The following is a 22,242-nucleotide window of genomic DNA, read 5'->3' on the forward strand; positions in this document are numbered from 1 at the left end:
GAAGATAATTAGGTGTCTAAAGGTGCAGTAGTCATACCGTGGGCATTTCAAATGTGTCTGGGCATCTGACTCCTTTGATTTCAACTAAATTATTTTAAAACCTTTTCAACTCTAAATATCTTCTTAATTTCTCCCCAGACATAAAGTGTAACTATCACAAAGTTACAGTAATTACCATCACTCCAAACCTAAACATCTCTTTTAAAAAGTTCAACTTCCTAAGCTGCAATGCTGGATGAAAACATGCATGACAGTTATCACTTAAAAAATCCCAATTCTTAAAAGCAAGGAAGTGGACATGCAAGAACATTACAAAGTTTATCATGTCCCCATAGTACAAAACATATATTTTTATTATCTGGTATGAAGAACATACACTGCATCACAGCAGGCAGCCATGATTCTGATCTGATGATATTTAAAGTATTGTTCTTCTCAACTTCGGTGTGTAGATACTTTAAGAAATACTGGGTAGTGGAAAATACCAGTTAATATGTGTATTAATAAATCATTTATCATTATTCATGCTTACATTTTGATAGAGTATTAATAAATACTAATTCTGAGTCAGCTTTGACCTGGCAATTCCCATGGAACAGACTGAGGTCCTACTTGGCTGAACTTGCTCACAAGGCACATCCATCGTTTTAAACCTAAATTTATTTCTGCCCTTGTCAACCTGCTATCTCATTATCTCACTATTCACTGACAAAAGAAATGATGAATCATGAACACTGGGGTACAGGGAACCAAACACACTCAATAAAATTAACATCATTATGTCAGTTGTGCGTAGCATGATGAAACCCTCCAGTGGGACCTCCAGGGGTTACTGTAACACACGTAAGGAATAGTTGCATTGTATTGAAAATAATGATGAATATATACTTCAAGAATAAAATACATATCATGACTGGTGCATGGCAAAATCAGGGCTACAGGTGGATTTGCATTTGAGAGTTATTGCTGTGTGATATTCACAGAGAAGAGAATTTTAATGTCTTTCACAAAGGTTTTGTTATATATTTGGTTTGATCACTAGGCAATTCCCTCTAGAAAATACACGAAGTAGGTATCATTTTCTACTTAACAGAACAAAACTATTACAAAATCAAGTGAAAAGTCTTATACTCAAACCATCTATGGGATAAAGCTGTATTTTACCAAAACATCAGCTGCCAGGCTATCCCTGCATCTATTATTTTACGTAATATCTACGATATCAAGGTGCTCAGTATTGTCATGCACCAAATGCACCACTTGCCACTTGCACTACCCGAGGACGTGTGGGCTATCCCAGGCTCCCAGTGTGTCCACACAGCCCCCAATCACGTTGTGGCTCCATCTGTCTCTGCCTGCACCATAGTGTAGTCATGTCACAGGTCCTCCGGTGGCCCCAGGATTTGTCCCCAAACCACTTCCAGTGTTAGCGGGACTTTAAAATCAAGGTGAATTTCTGTGCTAGGTACACACATCATATTTTTAGATGGGATCATTTTATTTTACAGTCACTCTCTAGAGAATTTTTCCATGTGCTTTCCAGTGTGGCTATTTTTATTTTTACCATACACAGATGTCCTTGAGGTATGCTTAAAGCACAAACTGTGAACGCTGTTTGCCAACGTAGGGTTTTCTTGTAACGCGATACAGTTCTGATGTGCGTGCAACGTACAGAACCACACAACCGCACGCCCTGTGAGTGGGAGCACACAGCAGAGTGTCAAGCAGTCCCGCTGCAAAACAGGGCAGAGCTGAAGGTGGGACAAGGCTTCAAACGGCCAGTCTTAGCTCCTGAAAAGAGCCGCTGCAGAAACTTGCTTTGCCCGTACTAAATTGACAATGCAGAGTTTTCCAGAATACTCAGTCAAATAAAGTTTTTTGAGAAAAGCAGACTAGTGGTATGTCAGTTAAATGAGACATGATGACTACAAGGGGATTTATGCAAACAGCTTTTGTTACCCTGAACAGCACACTGGCTTGTCAATCTTTCTGAGCTGCAAATATTTCTGTGCATTGCAGATCATGATGGAAAGCCTCCCTTCTTGTAGATACTGCTGTCTTCTGCTAGGGATTTCTAATACTCACCTGTTTTTACAGAAAGAGCTATTACAGCTATCTGGTCAGATTCACAGCACTGATCAAAGGTTTCTGCCCAGTAATCCCCACATCAAAGATGTATCTTGAAGTCAAATACTCATCTGTTTTGATGCGACTATTTTGTTTTTCATATACAACAAGCACTATCTAATAAAAATCGTATCAACCAAAGCAGTGTAAAAAAATAATTAAGGCCTCTGGCTAAGTATGGAAAATTACTTTGAGTGAAATGTGATATTATGTTCCATAACTGATTAATCATTTTGTCAATCACCTTTTATTATGCTCCGATTACTTTTTGGAGAAGTGACCAATTCTAAGGATGCCCAATGCAAGCTGGTAATCAGAATGCAAGTGGATATAAATGGTTTCAGAGCTCTGTACCAGCTCATTTTTCACAATATGGAGCATCTCCTACAAAATGCTGACTGTCCTCTGATGTCAGTGTACTCCACCTGTGGCAGAGCATTGATCTGACCATCATAAACCCAAAAAAGTTGAAAAAGCAGATGACATTTTGATCTACTCCATTTTTAGTTTTCATCCGTATCTATACACGAACACATATCAAAGATATGGACACGCAAAAAATGAAATGCAAAAGAAAAATAATTGACGTGATTAAACCTAGGGAAGCAAATGAGTTCAAGCTCAAACACTGGTATGTGGGGAGTCAGACTAATTGCCATCCCAGCCCTAAAAACTATGAATCTAAGAAAGATCTGAAGCCTCCAGGACTAGTCTACATGACGAAAAGACCATTGAACAAGAACGGAACCAGAGCTTCCAAACTACATGACAAAACTATTAATTAACGCACTTATATGCCAGAAGTGATCCTTGCAATCTCTTCATCTGACTTCCTACTTTAATGCAGGCTGTAGGATTTGCACTAAATAATTCCTGTTTGAATTAAGAGCTGATTTAAAGATTTCTCGGGGCGATGAACTGACTGAAATTATTGATTGGTGTTCAATTATAAATCAGTATTTCCAGTTCAAATGTATTCCTTATTTTAAGGTGAATTTGTAAAATTTCACTTTCCAGCTATGCTATCTTAATGTATCTTGGTGAGCTAATAGACCAATTCAATTGTCCTATCAATTTTTTGTTCCACATGTAAGTACCAAAGCATCCCTTAACCTCTGCTGAATAAATCAAGCATTTCATGTTCAGGAAGGTTCCCCAGCACTTCTACCACCTCCAGCATTGTGAACTACAAAATTGAGCACACTGGTTTTGAAACAGCCATAGTAGTGTGAGGCCTCTCGACCTCCTCCCTTTTTCTCAGTGTTCCTGTTTATACATTCAGGGATTGCAGTCAGCTTTTTGGCTAAAGAACAGCTCTGGAGCTTGTGTTCAGTTGATAATCAACCACCACTCCCCAGGTCTTTTTCAAAGTCACTGCTTCGCATGACAAAGTCCTCTTATCTGTAAGCACAGGCTTCATTCTTTGTTATTCCACCTACGACTTTGTAAAGGGTTTTATAGAAACTGAAATGTATTATTGACTCGTGACCATTTTACACAGTGATCCCTATTACTCTGTATCAATGACCTATGGGATGAGACCCTTTATTTACGATATATTTGTTAATTTTTATCACCTTGATATCTTTCTCTACTGATAAAAATGTCACAGTGGGGCTAACACCAGTCCATTTTAAGACCTGCTGGAAAGCCCTCTCCTCAAAAAGCCAATTTTATATCCACTGGCATGTTTATTTTGTGTCTTTTTTAGTTTATTATTCAAAGTATCATGAATTCCTTGCAGATCATGATGGAAAACCTTATGATCCTATGGAAATATTGTCCAGTCATCTGTATACCTACTGCTGGAGAGCCACCTTGACAACATTGCTATCCACAACCCCGAAATTGCCTGTGAGTGTTTAAGACTGGACAATGGCCTTAACAACATGCTTTAAGTTTTGGTCAGCCTTGAAGTGGTCAGGTGGTTGGACTGGATGATCGTTGTAGGTCCCTTCCAACTGAAACAGTCTATTTTATTTCTTGTCTATTCTATCCTATTCTACTCTATCCTATCCAAAAATCAGAATTTTGCCACTGTAACTGACCAAAAACACAAATGAGAAAGACTTGCTGAACAAGGTACAATACAACATAATAAATTTCCGAACTGCGATATTGAGTAAAAACAAGAATCAGAATTTATCTTAAAATGTTCTGAATACTAAAAAAAACCCCACTCACTTTGACCTGAGGTTTTTAACATTATGATCTAAGATCTTTATACTTCAAGAGTACACCCACATACACCTGTATTAGAGATTACTTACTCAAGTAAAACTAAGAGCAGGAAAACAAATCGTAAGAATCCACACTAACCCCCTTAAATATATAAATGCTGATCCCATATTTAAGCTAATACAATATTCTGTTGTATAGGATACGCACCACAGTTTAAAAGTATTTGGCATCCTGATTTAATTTTTTTCTAAGTTGTCTCCCCAGCTCTTTGGCAAACAGCAGACAGAAGACCATGCATGAGTTGTCACTTCCCACTAAAAGTCCTAAATATCTTCCTCATATGCAGGGGCAGTCATTGAGTCCATCCTCACTCAGCTCAGCCAAAAGAAGCATTTCAAAATTAGCAAACACTGCTTCACGAGGAGCAGTAAAAGAAAGGTTCAGCAAAACAGAATTTCTTGACTTTTAAATCTAGGAGCCCTGAATATTTTGTAGGGGGGAAAAAAGTAGGTGGATCATCTTGTGCAGCACTGCCAATATTTCACAGTAAGGTGGGGGGTCTTTAAATACTTCACACTGGTAGGACTTATCACATGTAAGTTGTTACCGTTCCTTGATCAGGAACAAATGCAATTCCGATGAATCCTGCTCAGTGACAGGTTTATGCAAGTCATGTTCAGAAGTTACCTTGGCTAGTGACATTGATTTATTTTCTGATAAGAAGCTAATTATAAAGGCATGAAATTTGCAATCACTCAGTAGAAGGGCAACAATGCTTCCTTTAAACAAAGTCATGTCCACTCTACTAATAAACATATGAATAACAATAATTCTTTCCCTGTGTATAGACACCTTGTCTGCCTATTCAAGGTAAAATGCTCTCATTGTGAACCATAATCTCAGCCCGAAATCATTGTCCATCCACCCACTAGACACCTGTACACCAAAAATATGCTTTAGTCCAGAGACTCAAGTAGGAAATTTTTTGTCTTCTTTTTTGGGGAAAAAAAAAGTCAAAACCAAATTTATTCTGAGATCACTTTTATAAACAAATAACAGCACCACTAGATAGTCCTCACCACAGCAGCATTTCATATATGAAGCATGCTAAAAAGAGAAATTTGTTCCAGTACATTATTGCAATAGAGAGATTGCGAGTGTGCTATGGGAGGGTCCCCAAACTGGACACTACTGGGAAGTCTGACAGGTCAGAAGTGTGAGAAGGAAACAGAAATAAATATTGCCCCTCACTCCCACAGGCAAGTCACCTTCTCTCTTCTCTACAACCACCTTAGCACCTTGGTTTCCCACATCACTGCAAAACTCTGGACCTGCAGCAATGCTGAATTACAAGTGTTGCTGTTGCTCTTTCCATCACCCTGTTGTCCTGCTGTCCTTCACAACCACTTCCTCCCTCCTTCCCCAACTTGTTTTTCATTCATGTCAGATTTTCAGCCCAGTTCACAGTGCAGCCACTACAACATTTCTATGCCCAGGATGGAGTGGTGCAAAGGCAGGAGGAAATAGCTGGGCACGTTCCCGCATCCCCTGTTTCAGCCCTACCTATTCACCTTTGGTGCCTATGACGAGCAAGTTATGCTGCAGAACAAGAAACATTTTCAAATGTGGGCTGCACTCACGTGTTCTTTTGGATGTGTTAAAACTATTGCTTCATCCTCTGAGGATGTAATCAGAAAACAAGTCCTGTCATTTAATGTAATGCTAGAACCTGCTTAGGAGCTGCATGACTAGTAACACTGAAAACTGTAATAAAACTTGCAGATGACTAAACAAATGGACTAGAAATTTCTTCTAAGAGTCTGTTACAACTTATTGAAGTATTGAAGAAAAACTAGAAGGGTGGTCTTACACATAGTAAGAGAGTAACAGGAGGGTGCAGTGGAAGGGCACAGCAGGGATATTCTTTCATTCATTCATTCATGGTGGTGCCGGACAATGTCCGGTTTCTCTTGGATGGCAGGCTCCTTGACATCAAATCCAGGGAACACTTCACATTTGTCTGGCTTTTGTCAGCTGACACCCCCTTGGCCTGTATTGTACATCAGTTTCTCAAGGGAAAAATAAGAGTTAAGATAACTACTGCCCTAGCACACCCCACTTTTTCAACGCAGCTACTTGTCCACAAAACGTACAGAGGTGTCCGAAATCTAAAGTAAACATGGCAAGTACTGAAGACTAGGAGCTATTCTTATCTCACTGCTTTCCATAAACACAATGGCTAACCATGTCCCGTACTGCCTAATACAGCTGTCATCATTTAAATGCTTTGTAATCTACAAATGGGCCAGTCCTACGGTGACAGACTGAATAATAGAAAGATGACAGGTTGTATAACTCCATTACAGTATGGAGGAATTTTGCAGTCAATGTTTCTTCCCATGTCATGCAGGGAAAAATCCCAGCCCAAGATTTCATCACTCTTTTTTTCTGCAAGGCAAATAATTTCTCAACTCTCCATCACCTGACACCTGTGTTTATGGCTACAAGCTCTCTGAGGTCCAGCCTACTTTGATATTGTTCTCCCAAATGCTTTAGAAACTTTTGCATCTGAAGAGGATCTTTGAATGAGCTATGATAACAAGCCTTAGGAAGGCACTACAGAAATGGCTCTGCAGTTTTAGTCAATCAATGTATTGCAAGCTTTAGTTGCTTTATTGAAATAGTGAATCATTACAATCAAATCCCCTATTATTCTTTACAGCAGGGAAGGATTGAGCCCTTAATCTGTTTACAATGCTTATATAACCAATCAAATCAGGACTGGTTAGAGAAAGACAGAAAACCTAATAAAAACTAAAGTACTACGTGATTTTCCACCATTCATCTTAATTTGAATAGCTTGTTCTCAGAAGTTAAACACTTCTGAGGTCTGGAAAAAAGAAACAGCTCTTCCACAGAGTTGATACAGCCTATATATATATAAAAAATACATAGGCTGGTGATGTAATAGATAAATAGATAGGTAAATATAATAGGTAAGGACTTGAAAAGCACATGAATTTCTACCCCCAGCTTTATCAGAGGCTTACTGTGTTCCCTGGACAAACTTCCCTTCTGAATTTCCCTGTCTTTTCAAGGTGAGTAAACAATGCTCTTCCCTTTCCAAAGGGATTTATGAATGAAGGGTGTAGCACTTTGATCAGACTCAACTTTTTAAGTTGTCCACAGGGGAATAATGACAGCAGTTCTTCATGATTCTATCAACCCCGAACTTGCATTTGACTCATAAGCATTTAAAACTCCTACACTCCCACCCAGGAATTGGAATAAATGTTGAAAAGGTGATGAGCTATATAAACGGTTTCACATAGAACAAGTCTTAATGGCACAGGTAAAGATCATTTTTTAATGAGGCATTTCCATCCTCTTCCAATGCCTTTTTAACACCTCTTCTTATAGTTACAGGCTCTGGAAGTCCCCAGCATTCAGATATAAAAAGGTCCTTTGAGTTCCAGACAGGAAAAGGTAGGACATGACAAAAAGTGCTCAACCCAGGTTAGGTGATAGCCCTCAGCTGTGCTGTGCAGAAGCTCTGCTGACTGACCTAAGGAAGAGCTGTGAACCTGTCCCTGCTATTTATTTGACTGAAAACAAGGTGCAAATGACAGTAGAAGAAAATTCAAAGGAGAGCATAAAACAAAAGCTATTGATGGGGCTGTCTGTGCGCTCCAGAAACTGCCCTGGCAGGGTGGGACAGACACAGCCATAGCTTTTCCAGAGTTGTTGCCAGCTGGCCACTGTGGGACATGGGGGATGCGGGGAGCTAGTCACACAGGCAGCGTCACAGAGGAGCACCTCCTGCTCTCATCAGTGGAGAGAGACACTTCCAGAGAGCGATCCTGAGCCCAAGCCAAGGTCAGGTGTTTCAGCATGACACTGCAGAAAAGATCATTCCTCTCCATGAACGAGATGTCATTGAAGAAGATTTCTCCTCCATGGTTAGTCTTTGTGATTACCGTTCCAACTTCTTTCAGACAAAAGGATAATAGTTTCAGAATGAAAGAAGATTTACATGTAATTCTGCTTTTACTCTGTAGTTTAAGTGTGTGTAGACAGTGGTCAGGTACAGAGGTACTGCAAACTACAGCTGGATGCCCCTAATGTGGCTGCATGCGTGTAGTAAGGTGGCCACTATGTAGTATAAGTTTCAAGCAAGAAAGGCAAGAAAGGGGTACAGCAGGGTCAGACAGAGTAACTTCCTAGTAAGAAAAAATAATTTTGCCTTATAATGAAAATGGGCAGAAACCATGTAAGACTTAATTCAGATTACAACTGAAGATAAGCCTGAGCTGTAAAACTCAGATTTACAACTTTAAATACTGTCATAAATTTTGCTTAATGTATAATACTTCAGCTCAGACCAACATGACTAACCTGATGGCCTTCTACAATAGAATGACTGCAGTGGTGGATAAAGGAAGAGCAACTCATGTAATCTATCTTGACTTCTGTAAGGCCTTTGACATGGTCCCACACGAAATCCTTGCCACTAAATTGGAGACGTATGGATTTGATGGATAAGGAATTGGCTGAATCCAGATGGCCACATCAAAAGACATGCATTCAACAGCTCGATGTCCAAATGGAGATCAGTAACAAGTGGTGTCCCTCAAGGGTCCATATTGGGACCGGTTCAATATCTTTATTAATGACATTGACAGTGGGATTGAGTGCACCCTCAGCAAGTTCACGGTTGACATCAAGCCAAGTGGTGCAGTTGATTTGTTTGAGGGAAGGGATGCCATCTGGAGGGACCTTGACAGGCTTGAGGAGTGAGCCCATGTGAACCCCATGAAGTTGAGCAAGGCCAAGTGCAAGGTCCTGCACATGGGTCAGGACAATCCCCAATATCAATAGACAGGAATGAATGGATTGAGAGCAGCCCTATGGAGAAGGATCTGGGGATACTGGTGGATGAAGAATTGGACATGAGCCGACAATGTGCACTCACAACCCAGAAAATCAATGGAACTCTGGTCTGCATCAAAAGAAGTGTGGCCAGCAGGTCAAGGAAGGTGATTTTCCCTCTCTATTCTGCTCTCATGAGATCCCCACCTGGATGGAGTACTGCATCCAGTTCTGGGGTCCCCAGTACAGGAAAGACCTGGACCTGTTAGAGCGGGTCCAGAGGAGGGCCATGAAAATGGTCAGAGGACTGGAACACCTCTCCTGTGAGGAAAGGCTGAGAGAGTTGGGGCTGTTCAGCCTGGAGAAGGCTCAGGGAGATGTTATTGCAGAGTTTCAATATTTAAAGAGGGCTTATAAGAAAGATGGAGAGAGACTTTTTACCAAGGCCTGTAGTGACGGCACAAGGGGCAACAGTTTTTTAACTGAAAGAGGGTAGGTTTAGATTAGATATGATGAGGGTGCTGAGACACTAAAACAGGTTGCCCAGAGAAGTTGTGGCTGCCCCCTCCCTGTAAGTATTCAAGGCCAGGTTGGACGGGGCTTTGAGCAACCTGGTCTAGTGGAAGGTGTCCCTGCCCATGGCAGGGGGGTTGGAACTAGATGATCTTTAAGGTCCCTTCCAACCCAAACTAATCTGTGATTCTACGATACAGAGTTGGCAGCTAGTCTATGAATTTCAGTCTCAGTTCCTCAACCTTCAAAATAAAATTTGTAGGAAAGGCTTTTCCACCAAAATTACAGCTTTCACAACAAAAATTTACTTCAGTTCTTCAGGCTGAAAATTGTACATTCCAGTCTGGAAATGGCAACACTTCATGGTGTCCACTGTGTGATTCATCTTCTGTTTTCTTTTATGTGCCCTACATATGGCTAGATTTCACCTCCCAAAGTACAAGGCCCTCCTCTCTTCCTGGAAATCCCTGCTTAAAAAATATATAGAAAAAATAAATAGAAATATAGAAAATAGAAAAAAATAAATAGAAAATATAAATAGAAAATATAGAAAAAATAAATAGAAATTTATCCACAAAGAATGAAAATATAAATTCCCATAACCACAATCCCTATATAGTAGTATAGTGTAATTTTCAAACAATCACTTGTTTGTTTTGTGGTTTGTTTGTTTGGGTTTTTTTTTTCCTAATGTAGGGTAAAGAATTTAAACAGAAAACTACTTTTACTGTTGCAACAGCAGGAACTTCAATGGGTTTGGAAGCAGCAAAACAGCATTATCACTTTGGTCATTTAAAACTAGACAGAACCAATGCATCAGGGGGTTTGTAGCGTCATAGATTGGAAAACGAACTGATTAAGTGTTAGGTCTTTTCCTCTGTCCAGGAGAAAACCACCCTTACCAAACCGCAGAGAACAGAATAAAAGAAGATGATCTTGCTAAATCAAGGTAGTTGCATCATTAAATGTGCAAAGGGAAGTGAATTGGAGCAGCAAGAGACAACTAAGAACCAATAACTATGCAGGATTAAATGGAAGAGATCTGGAAGGGGAAACCAGACTTGGGATAGCATAAACAGAGACAGAGGGAGAGCTACAAATCAAATACGCCTCAAAACCACTGCTGTAACAGAGTTTTAGAAGACCCAGGATGTTGGACGGGAGATAAGGGACTACACTGCCTGACTGCACGGATCTGCTGCTGCCTCAGCTACAAAGATCCACTGGCTCTGCCTGATGACACCATGTCTACATTTGAGATCCCTTGCACTGAGTGATGTGCAAGGGAGTACAAACTTCTGCAGCCAGCAGTCTTGCGAAAAAAAATTAAGTAAGATTTACAATGCCCTTGAGTAACTAAAGCTACATAATATATCTCAATTGAGAGATGTTGCTTTCAATATAAAGCCCCCTAGCAGCCCCCTGGCGCTGGTTCAGCAAGACTCAGCAGAACTCATGCCAACGCCGACTCGCTGCTTCCCACAGCACTGTGTGTCTCCTCCAAGGCTGCCCATTCAATTGCTTACCAGCGCCAAAAGACAGGCACTGTGTGAGCTCCCTGGCAATGGTCCTCTGCAGGGATCTCCCACGCACATCGCTGCAGCACTAGGACCAACCCAGTGAGCTCTGAAGACCACAAGCCTGCAGCAATCTCCGGCTGCACAGCAACTGCTCGGGGGATGCACCTGAAATGTGGCTGCCATGTATCCACTGCAGAGAGATGACACCACATGTTGTCTAGTTAAGAAAATATTACCCCTTCCACAAACCCTGCTTAGCTGAGTTACCTTAGGAACGGTATTAAGTTCTTCATCTAATGAAGAGAGAGAGGCGTATCCAAAAAGCTAACTATTTAGGGAGCCTAAGGTAACTAAGCTCTCAATTTAGACTTCTTAATTAGGTAAATACGGTGATGTCAGTTCTATTTTGTCAATAAAGGGAGACAAGCCTATCACTGGTGCCAGCTGAGAGAGTTTCTCATTTAGCTGATGTAGTAACCATTTGTACATTTTAAATTAGCAAATATTCACTGCAGAGTTGTTTCAGCAATTCTTTGATTTTTTGGGGGGCAAAAACCGTGTCATTCTTGTGAGGACCTGGAATTCTAACGATCAAAAATTGATGCAAACCTTTCAGGTCCTATTCCTTAAATATACGTATGAGCTGTAAGTAGGCAGAGTGGCACACTGGGATCATTGAAAACAAGTGCAAGTGTTTGAAAACAGCAGTCTAATTTTCTAAAAGATGGAACTGTTTTGGATCAGTTCTCAGCTTTTAAAAACTTGATGAACAGAGGCTATTAGTTCTCTGGTACTTTAGATAATCTGCTTTGTGAACTTTTTTTTTTTTTTTAATACCTTGAAATCCACTTCTTTAAGGCTTTTGTGAGGTCTAATTATTTGTAAGCAGTTTCATTTCTATGCACAACAGGAAGGGAGCATGATGCTACAATCCCTCTGTGAAAGGAAATCCTGTAGAGGTTAGCAGGTGCTCCAAAATCGAAGCTGACAGTCACCAAATCATTCAACATGTTTCATGCTGACAGAGACTTCTCTGTCAGGGGAAAAAGTGCCTGTGTATGTTATCTTGAAGAAATCTCTTTATAACCATCTTTACTCTGCAAGAAACAAACTCATCCTGTCTTTGTCCTAAATGAACATAAGACAGTGTTTACAGATAGTCCTGAAGTCTTCCCTTTCTTTGCACAAAGCATATTAGCAGCTGTCCAAATAACACCTCAATGCCATGGAGACCACCCTTAAGGGGAGAGACTTCCAATTCTTAGTCAAACCATCGCTTCTCAGCTGAGGTTGCCAATAAGAATGCTGTCGGATAATTTCAAGCTCCTTTTCTATTTCACTTACCCACATTAAATAGCATCTAATGCCACAAGTAATTTCAGTGAAAACGATGGGCACAGTACACAGCAATGCAGCGTTCAGTGCAGAGGAGGAGCAACTGGGAAACTTGAGGCTACTTTTATTACACTGATCCTTTTCCATCAGGGAACAATCTGGTATGTTCAATTTAAACTCACTAATTCGGTGTCTGAAGCTGATACATTTTTTTCATACTAATCTCTGAACCTTTTTTATTCATCAAATCATCTTTTTCACATCAATAGCTTCTTCTTACAGCAAGTCTCACAGTACTTGCAAACATTAATTTCATGACAATTTTGAAAGGCACAGCCCCCTTTTCTGTCAAATTTTAAAAATGAAAGAGCAAGTAATATACTTGAAATCAGTCGCTAAGCTGGCAGCAAAATGCGTAGGAGAAATCTCTTCTCGAACTTTTGCTTCTGGACTCTGATCACTATCAGCCTGAAGTCACTGCTAAAATATTTCCAGAGGTAACCAATATACATTAAATAAGCAAAGATTAGAATTTTACTCCTTTTATCCAGAGAGTTTTAAGACTTGGAAATCATTTCTGAGGGGCAGCAAAAGATCATGTTCTTCAGCAAGGACTAGAGCTACTTTTTGCAGTTATGATTCAGCAAAGAAAAAGGATACTTCTAAGTGCTTAGCTGCCACCAAGATCTCTGTAGAAGTAAAAGGCTTTCATCCTTTCAAACCAGGGCAATTTGAAGAGATTACTTTAAGTAAAAAAATGCAGAAAACTGGCAGGCCCCAAAAGATGGGCAGACATCACACTCTCCTGGTATAACATATCTTGGGAACATGCTCGATAAAACAATTTAAGTTCTTTCTAGGTAAGCAAGATTTATCTGGCTGTAATTCAAGGCTCAATTATAATGTCTGTTACAACACAATTCTTATTAATGATAACTCTAATTGGAGTGTTCACTATCCTCTTCCAAACCCAGCTAGACAGCTTCCTGGGGACAAAGAATTTTGATTTAATTCCTTACTTAGTTCAATTTTCCTCTCAGATACACATGCACAGCTCCCACCGAAGTGGTACAGATGTTTCTGAAAGCGCAACCAGAGAAATAAAATACTCCTGTACCCACCTGGCACAAAGTGCTCTCACATGAAGCTAATGTACATCCAGTCATGCAGATACTGAGGCTCACAGACAAATATATGACACTCTGCAAAGTTATTCTGAATTTATGTTAGTCTTTTTGAAAGTATGTCAGTATAGACAAATCTCTGGCTATTACTACATACACTTAAGACTGGGTTGATTTTGATCCAAGAAAAATAGGCAGATCTGTTCTCTTTTTGGCAAGAGTTATTTCAAGGGAATTGCATTATATTTGTATTGTGTTAAATGGAAAATGCTTTTTAAAATAATGATAAATCAAGCATATTCTATAAATTACTGTTCATCTGCATCTATGCAGTATGCTTTTGTTATAAAAAAGGTAAAAAAAAAATACTTTCAACTTCACAGACACAGCCATAACTCTCAACACTACACCACTGCCAAAGCTAAAGAAACAATATACAGTAATGTTGGTAATACTCAGGGAAAGAAGGTGAGACGAGTTTGTCCTCAGATCACCAGGAAAAGAACAATTAATCTGCTTTAAATAAAGGTCTGCTTCCTAAAACTGAATGAATTTGTACAGCTCAGCTGAAATAAATGGAGTAGTATTCATTTATTTCAATAGGGAATTGCACTTTAAGCATTTAAAAAAACAATCAACTTCTTGGTGTTGAAATATTGAAGTGGAGAGGGAGGTGCTGATCTCTTCTCCCTGTTATCCAGTGACAGGACACGTGGGAACAGTTCAAAGCTGCACCGGGGAGGTTCAGACTGGACATTAGGAAGCATTTCTTTACTGAGGGGATGGTCAAACACTGGAACAGGCTTCCTAGAGAGGTGCTCGATGCCCCAAGCCTGTCAGTGTTTAAGAGGCATTTGGACAATGCCCTTAATAACATGCTTTAATTTTTGGTGAGCCCTGAATTGGTCAGGCAGTTGGACTGGATGATTGTTGTAGGTCCCTTCCAACTGAAATTATTCTATTCTATTCTCGTCTATTCCTATATATATTTGGTGCAATTTTGTGGCCATTGCCCTAGCCTAAAAAGTCTATGGAAAAATCTTTCATGGAAGTCCAGTTTAATAAGTAATTAATGATTTAACGTGCCTTTATAGTCTCACTCAAACAGATATATTCCAGCACACTACAAATACTGAACATCATGAGTTGCTTAAAAAGGGTAATTGTATTATTATCACAGATTTACAAGTGGCCAGAGAGAAAGATGAAGAGGTTAAGGATTCAGCACTGCCACAAGCTACATGGGACAAGACAAGAATTCAGCACCAAATAACCTGGAAAAAAAGCAGACCTCTCACTATGAAGAGCAGATTTGGGACCAGTATACACAAAGCTTGTTTGAGAGCACACCATCATCCAGCAGGAGGGCCAGGAATAGGATTCAGCTTCCCAGAGTGCAGGTTTTACCCCACAGTCTCTAGACAGAACATTCACAACCTCAGCAAAGGTTTTGTTCAGGGGCATTTCTAATTGAAAGTCACGTTTTGCATCACCTTCTTAAATCTTTGAAAATTTTGCACTGCTAATTCCCCATTGCCAGAGTCAACAAATTTAAATCACAGGAAACAAAACTGCAGAAAACGCCTCAATTCTGTTGATACACTCCAGGACTAATGACACTTTAATTTGTTTACTTGTATTACTATCAGTACTATAATGTAACCTGAAGACCCGATCAAGATTAGGACGCCATTACGTTAGGCCTGAAGAAGGAGGCAGTTCATATCTCAAATTGCTTGCAATCTATCTACACAAGGCAGACGAAGTACAACTATCATTTTGCAGATGGAAAACAGAAGGAGTAAGCAGATTGCCAAAGGCTTTCAGAAGCTTGCTCAATGAAATCCCTGACAAAAACATGACATAAACCATTGCTGCTGGAAATGCATTTCAGTGCCAAAGCACTACCTTATCTATTAATCCCATTACTTTAATATTGTGTCAGGTAACTTTTGAGACACAACATAGATGCTGGATGATAAGAAATTATTATATTTGTTATATTTCTTAACAAAAATAAAACATATGGGGATCTGACCACATTCTTCTATCATATACTAAGGTCAGGACTCAGTTTCATGTTCTGTCACAGTCCTCCTATCTAATCTTCTGCAATGATCTGCTGCATCTATTTGTGTACTTAACTCAGGCTGTGCAAAGCTGAAAAATTAGCAGGTGATTTACAGTACCAAAGTTAGGCACTAAGGCGTCTTATGTAGACAGAAAGGGCAATTAGGTACTTCTGAAGGGTAATCCAAAAATCCTGCTCCAACAGTAAAGCAGCCAAGAACTACTCCTTAAGGGAAGAAAAAAAAAAAAAGATTTGCTTAAACTAAGACGTTCCTTCTATACTGTTCCCTAGTGAGGTGGCACCTTAACTCCTGCTGCCACTGGAACTTAGGTCTGTCCACATTTGGGATTCAAACCACAAAGTCTGCTCCTGAGATTATACATCTATTTGAACAAGGAGAGAAAGAGGCAAAGCTGCCACATATAACAGCCTAATAGCTGGAGCGCTGACAGCAGAAGTGTAAAACTTGATCACAGTTCTCCTTCATCTTGAGGAGATTCCAGTTCTCACTTCCCACTTCTCTGGAACATGTAGGGTCGTCAGACTAGAAACTACCCTGCTGAATTCCTACCTTGGCAATGCATGAATCATAAGATCCTGGAGGATGAGCAGACAGGACTCTAAAGTTCTGCCAAATGCCTAGAGTACCAGCCTTTGGTCCTCTCTGAACTTCTGCATGGACTGCCAGGACAACTCATGCAGACCGCTTGCTCCTAAAAACCTTTTTCCCAAAGATGCTTCAGAATCAAGCTACAGGCCTTTTATTCCTGTAGTGCCAGCAGTCCCCTCCTGTCCATGCTCTCAGCCATCACCCCATCACATGGTAAATGCACATCTATGGGACTCCTGGAGAGAGAAGGCAAGACGGGGAAGTAAGACACAGCCCACACCTCGTTTGAGTCTCCATAAAAATTCATAACTTGGTCTGGGCAGAAGCAAGCCCCTTCTAGTCTCTTCCTCCTCCTTGCTGGAAACTCTTGAGACATGAATAATTAGTGAACAAGCAATATGTTTTCTATGCATGGGCAAAAATCTAGCCCTTCAGGGAATCATGGAACCAACCATGTTTGTGCTAAGGAGCTGTATTGCCACACAGTGTGTGCATTGGTGTGACAGCAGAAGGGCCACCACAAGAAGTTACGTGGCCTACCAAGATGTCAAGACTAGGCACCACCGTATGGTAAAATCATTGGATTAAAAAAAATACATAAAATTAATCCCTGAAGGCAGGGACTGGAATACAACTCCTTCAATACTCCCACATGAGTGTCTGAACCAATTACTCACCCTTTTGCCTGCTCCTTTTCTTGCCCATGGCTCTTGCATTCTTCACTGCTGAATGTTCCAAGCTAAACTGGAGGGAGCAGGAAATTTCAGCTTCTTCCCTCCCCAAGAAAAAAATGGTTGCAGTTAAGGATGTGGCAAATAGAGCTATGACCCTCTTCTGTCGGAAAAGGCAACTGAGCATAGGTTTGCCACATCTGAAAAAACTGTTTGGTTATTATACATAAAGTGAGCTCCCACAGGCTGTGTTTTTGACTGGAAGTGACTGTCTCTGCTGTGCTTGATGCTGGATTCAGAGATGTGCTCAAAGCACTCCAGTGACATTAGGCTTTTCTGGGGATCCAAGTGATCTCTAGATCTTGGTGGAGTCCAGTCAGAGCATGGTTCCCTCACTTCCCAGATTACAACACCTCCCTACAGGTATCTGTGCCTAGCTCCTGAGTGACATGTAGGCTGAACATGGAGACAACTTGTAAGCTTTACATGCTCTTGATATTAAGCAACTTTTTTTTGGATTTCTGGATCACTTCCTTGCACCTATGTGTCTTAATTTTTCCTAAGTCCCATTTTAGGTGACAAGACAGATGTTTTGGATATCTATGTGGACATCTCTAACTTAGCTACTCACTTCCTAAAGCAGGACTCACAGGAGCGTGGTGAGGATAGGCATTAAGTATAGTGAGGCCTAGTAAGATCACAAAAATAAGACAGATCATTTCAAGATGAATCCCAGACATACCCGGAATTGCATCAGTATAAAAACAAGTTATACTGTATTCAGATAAAATGGTTTTAATTTAAAACTTGACATTCATATGTCATCTTTCCCACATGCTTTACAGACCACTGGAAGAAAACACTTAATCCACTAACTATGGGCTCCCTTTAAAAATATTACCAGCAAAGTCTGCTTAGACATTGCAACAGCACTGGAACTGAGGCAATGAGCTTTTTCTGATATCTGTTCTAATCTGGGAGTTAGAGAGGTTGCGTAGCACCAATACCAAGATACGTGGAGGAAGCACAGTTTACGCTGGAGATCGGTTTAATGAGTTTTCATAAAGTCTTTTATGTCAAAGAGAGCTTATGATAGCCTCATCTAAGATGGCATCTAATATCAATACGAGTATGCAGTATCTTGTTATCTTTCCACATTTACCGTTCACACCCTCTCTGAAATTATCCAGCAAAATTGTGCTTTGTGGGAGCCACTGGTCTCAAATTTTTTTGCCTATTTCAGTTCAGACATGTAAATTTATCTTGAACTAACTGGGGGTGGGAGGTGACAATTTTATTTCATAAAAACTTTTGAAGTTTGGACCGGATCACAAACGTATCTTTCGGCATCTTCACAAAAATAGTTTCAAAACATCTATTTTCAGATCTAAGTTACAGAGGAACGTCTGTAAGAGCTGAGACTGACATGGGAGACCCATGTGTTTAACTACTTCTGATTCAAACTAGAAATCCTCATCAGATCAAAATACTTTGAATATACAAACGTGTAGGAGCTTAAACCCAGACATCCTATATCCCAAGCCAGTGTACTAACTTCCATATAACCTTTTGAAGAGTGATATTACTGAAACTATATCAAAAAGCTTCTTGAAAATACAAATAGGTTTACTTCATTAGTTATATTTACTGGAAAATGTTCCCACCTTGCTCCAGTTGTGAGCTACAGAACCAAGTAAAAAACTGAAAGAAAGCAACAGTTACCAGTGAGAACTTTCCTATAATATTGAACGCTAGAGGAAAACATTACTTCACAGATCTAGGCCCAGATCCGTCGCTGTCAATCCTCACATCACCTATGTTTTGCCTTCTTAAGAAAAAGATCACATAAAATGGCAGGTCTTGATGTGAAGTTCCCAGCTGGGGACTTGGACTGCAGAGGTCTTTGCATCTTTTGACAATTTACATAACTACATACAAAACATGACATTACAAACTGATTTAAAGGACGTTTTTCCTCTGCACAAAGGTGCAGCACAAACAGCTCCATTAACCAACTCTCCACTTAAGATTCATATAAGTCTATAAAGCACATGTTAAATAGATCTTGCATTGATCTCTTCAATCTGGAATGAATTTTACTGCCAATTCATAGACACATGCTTTTAAGATATATACAATCATTAATTATCTGTATCAAGATCAGAGGCTGGAAAAATATGAACACAGCATTTTCACTGTTTCATGCTCGATTTCATTAGCTAGTATAATGGCTTAAAGAATCAGGTCCACAGCTTCATCTGTTAACCTCTCACCACTGAACGCTGCACTTGGCTGATCTACTAGCATGCACAACTAGATACTGTAGCCTGAACTGCTCAGCTAGAAGTGAAATATTCAGGAAATCCGTCAGAATATAATCAAATGGATTATGAGTGACAGAACAAAGCAACAAATACAACAAACACATCTGAAATGGCAAACGACTCTTGAACACAAGGCAGTTGGCATTGAGAGAATATTTAAAACACGCCTTACCTGTGTAGTGCACCACACACGTCTGACCCTTCTTTGGAAATGTCCGTCCTGTTAAAATTATAAAAGGTTATTCTTTTATTTTCTCTGATTAATCTGTGTGGCTAGGCAGGTTTATCTTTTAAGAGGAAAATGTCAGACTGAGATTTGTATTGACTATGCTTTATCAAATCACTAATATGCAAGACAGGAATGGGTACGGTTTAGGGTAGAAGGTCCCAGCTTGTCTTCTATTTAGTTGTTCGACCAAATAGTATCTTCCTTATGTAATTTTCCCTATATATGTGGGCATTATATATGCATTTACATTCTCCAAGTGCAAAATGACAGTCAAAACTTCACAGATTATAGCCTTGAAATTCTCAGAACATTTTTGTTATCATTTTTCAAATAAAGTCTTCATTTGACATTGGGAAGAAATTCCATTTGTATTCACATTTCTAATGCCTTTTACTCAAGACAAGGGCATCTTTAATTAGCCAGGAAAGGTTTTAAAATATTTTCACATACAATGGCAGCTTAATATTGTAGCATTGGGCAACACTAAAGTAGTGATACACTGATTTCTTGTAAGAGCCTCCTAAAATTTTCATACTGAAAGAAAAAGAAGGCTTAAACTATTTTCTTGCAACTGGAAGACAAAATTACCATTTTCATTTTGCCTGTTCTAGGTACTGCCAAAGGCACTAAAAACTAGGGGAAGATTTTCCAGGCTCAATTAGGTGCCAATGGCATATTAAAACAGCTAACCTTGATTTCTCAAGTAATGTTGGCCAGGGGAGGGCCCAGGCTCAGAAGAACTTAAAAGTATGAATGAGACGAATTATTTAGGAACATCCTTGCCAGAAAGCTAGAAACTGGGGATTCAGATAGAAACAGAGGCTCATATCTTAGTTGGCTTTCTGGCCTCTTTAGTCTGAATTAACATGATAATTTAGGCAATACAGGGTGCATCACAGGGTATAAAACAGTAAGTAACATATAAACTATAGGGCTTATATGCCAAAACCACCATGAGAAGTAAATGGCATGAGGGCAGGCTAATATGATGAACTGAGATTTACAAGATGAAATTGAGAAGATGGTTCTTTCAAGCATCGTCTGAACAGCCTTGTTCACCAGCTTGTATTTGGCTGCAGTACCTCTAGCCGTGGGCTGCACAAAGCACAGCACAACTGGTACCCAGCCAGGGAACCAGTGTAACCCTAAAGTGAGATTCATCTCGTTTAACTTCAGCCACCTAAAACACTGGCAACTATCACATGCCAGTCTCCCGGGCTTCCCCTATTGACAGCGGGGAATTAGCAGTGCTTTGAGAAAAACCCAGCCTATCCAGAGAGGGGCAAGATGAATTATTCTCTGGAGAGGACTACAGAAAAAAACCTAGAAGACTGCTTTAGACTAGCCACCTAACCTGAGAAAAGTTATGCGAGATGAATCCTACCTTTGGTAAAACAGGTATTATTCAAATGATGCATCATTATACAGAGATCTGAGAAAAGGAGTGTCAGACCTTGCTGACACATATTCTGTTGTGCGAGTAGAACACCAGCAAAGTCAATGAAGCTACATAAATTCACATCAAAGCTGGATTAAAGGCAGAGATTCTCAAGACCACTGACTAGTTGCGGTTTTAAGACAGTGTTTAAAGTCAGCTGATTTTGATTAAGACTTGCAAGCAAGAGAACTAATCCATATAACCTTATTTGGAATAGCATATTGCTTACAAAGACAGCCTTGATATATTTAATAGGTAGAAAGTACCATTATGAGGTTAAGTTCCACCCTTCTTTCTACCCTCAACCCAGCAATGTTACTTACACCCACAGAAGTGTTCTGCTTTTACGTCTGGGCAACCAAGAGAAGAATTTGATCCCCAGAGCTAAACAGCACAGAGGAAGAAGCCAATTTCAAAGCATACACAAAGAAAGAAAAGATACTGGGCCAAGAAAGTTAAGCTGAGATCGACTTGAACAAATTATTTACGGTTGTGTATCAGCCAAGGATGAATCTGGCCTATTAGAGAGATACATATGGCTGTGTGTTAGAAATGACGTCCTCTCAGAAAAACCCCCAAAACCTTATGAAATGAGATCGTAACGCCACGGAAGAGCGGAACAAGACGAATGGGCTCTGGAGAGGAGAGTCTGCGCCAAGCAGCGGGTACCGCCACCCGGGCTGCCCCTCAGCCCTGGCCAGCACCACTCGTTTAACCGGGAGGAGGCGGGCGGCCACGCCGGGAGGGATGCGGCCACAGACGGCCAGTGGCCCCCGGCGAGGAACCGGGGAAAGTTTGCGACGGGGCGCGCTCTCGGCGGAGCCGCTGCCCCCCGCGCCCGGGTCTGTGCAGCTGTCAGCGGATGCCAGAGAAAAATCCCCAGCCCCCTCGCCGCCCCTGCCGCCGCCGCCGGGAGCCGCGGCGCTGCCGCCCGGGGAGCCGCCGGCTTCCCCCGCCGCCGCCGGGACCCCCGGGCGGCCGCCTCGCCCCGCTGTCCCTCGCCCACAGCAGCGGTACCTGCCCGCGGGGGTGGGGGGTGCGGAGGCGGCCGTGCCCCCCCTCCTGCGCCCCGCCGCCTCCCCGCGCTCCCTCCTCTGCCCGGCGCCGGGGACGGACGGCGGCTCCCCCCCGGCCTCGGGAGAGCCCCGTGCGGCACCCACCGGGTCGGGTCGCCGGTCAGACCCGGCCGCCCCCACCCCCCATACCGCAGGGCTGCTCCGCCCGCCCGCC

General features: G+C 41.0%; 1 protein-coding gene across 1 annotated transcript in view; it reads right to left on the reverse strand.

Annotated features, from left to right (window-relative positions):
* Positions 1–22,242, reverse strand: part of FKBP1B (FKBP prolyl isomerase 1B) — a 46,998-nt gene that overhangs the window by 24,585 nt on the left and 171 nt on the right. The window contains exon 2 of the mRNA XM_074861463.1: positions 19,518–19,565. Within this exon, the coding sequence (XP_074717564.1) occupies positions 19,518–19,565 (48 nt within the window). The remainder of the gene's footprint in view (positions 1–19,517; positions 19,566–22,242) is intronic.

The sequence above is a fragment of the Strix uralensis genome, chromosome 3, assembly GCF_047716275.1.
Source record: "Strix uralensis isolate ZFMK-TIS-50842 chromosome 3, bStrUra1, whole genome shotgun sequence".
NCBI classification, from domain to species: Eukaryota; Metazoa; Chordata; class Aves; order Strigiformes; family Strigidae; genus Strix; species Strix uralensis.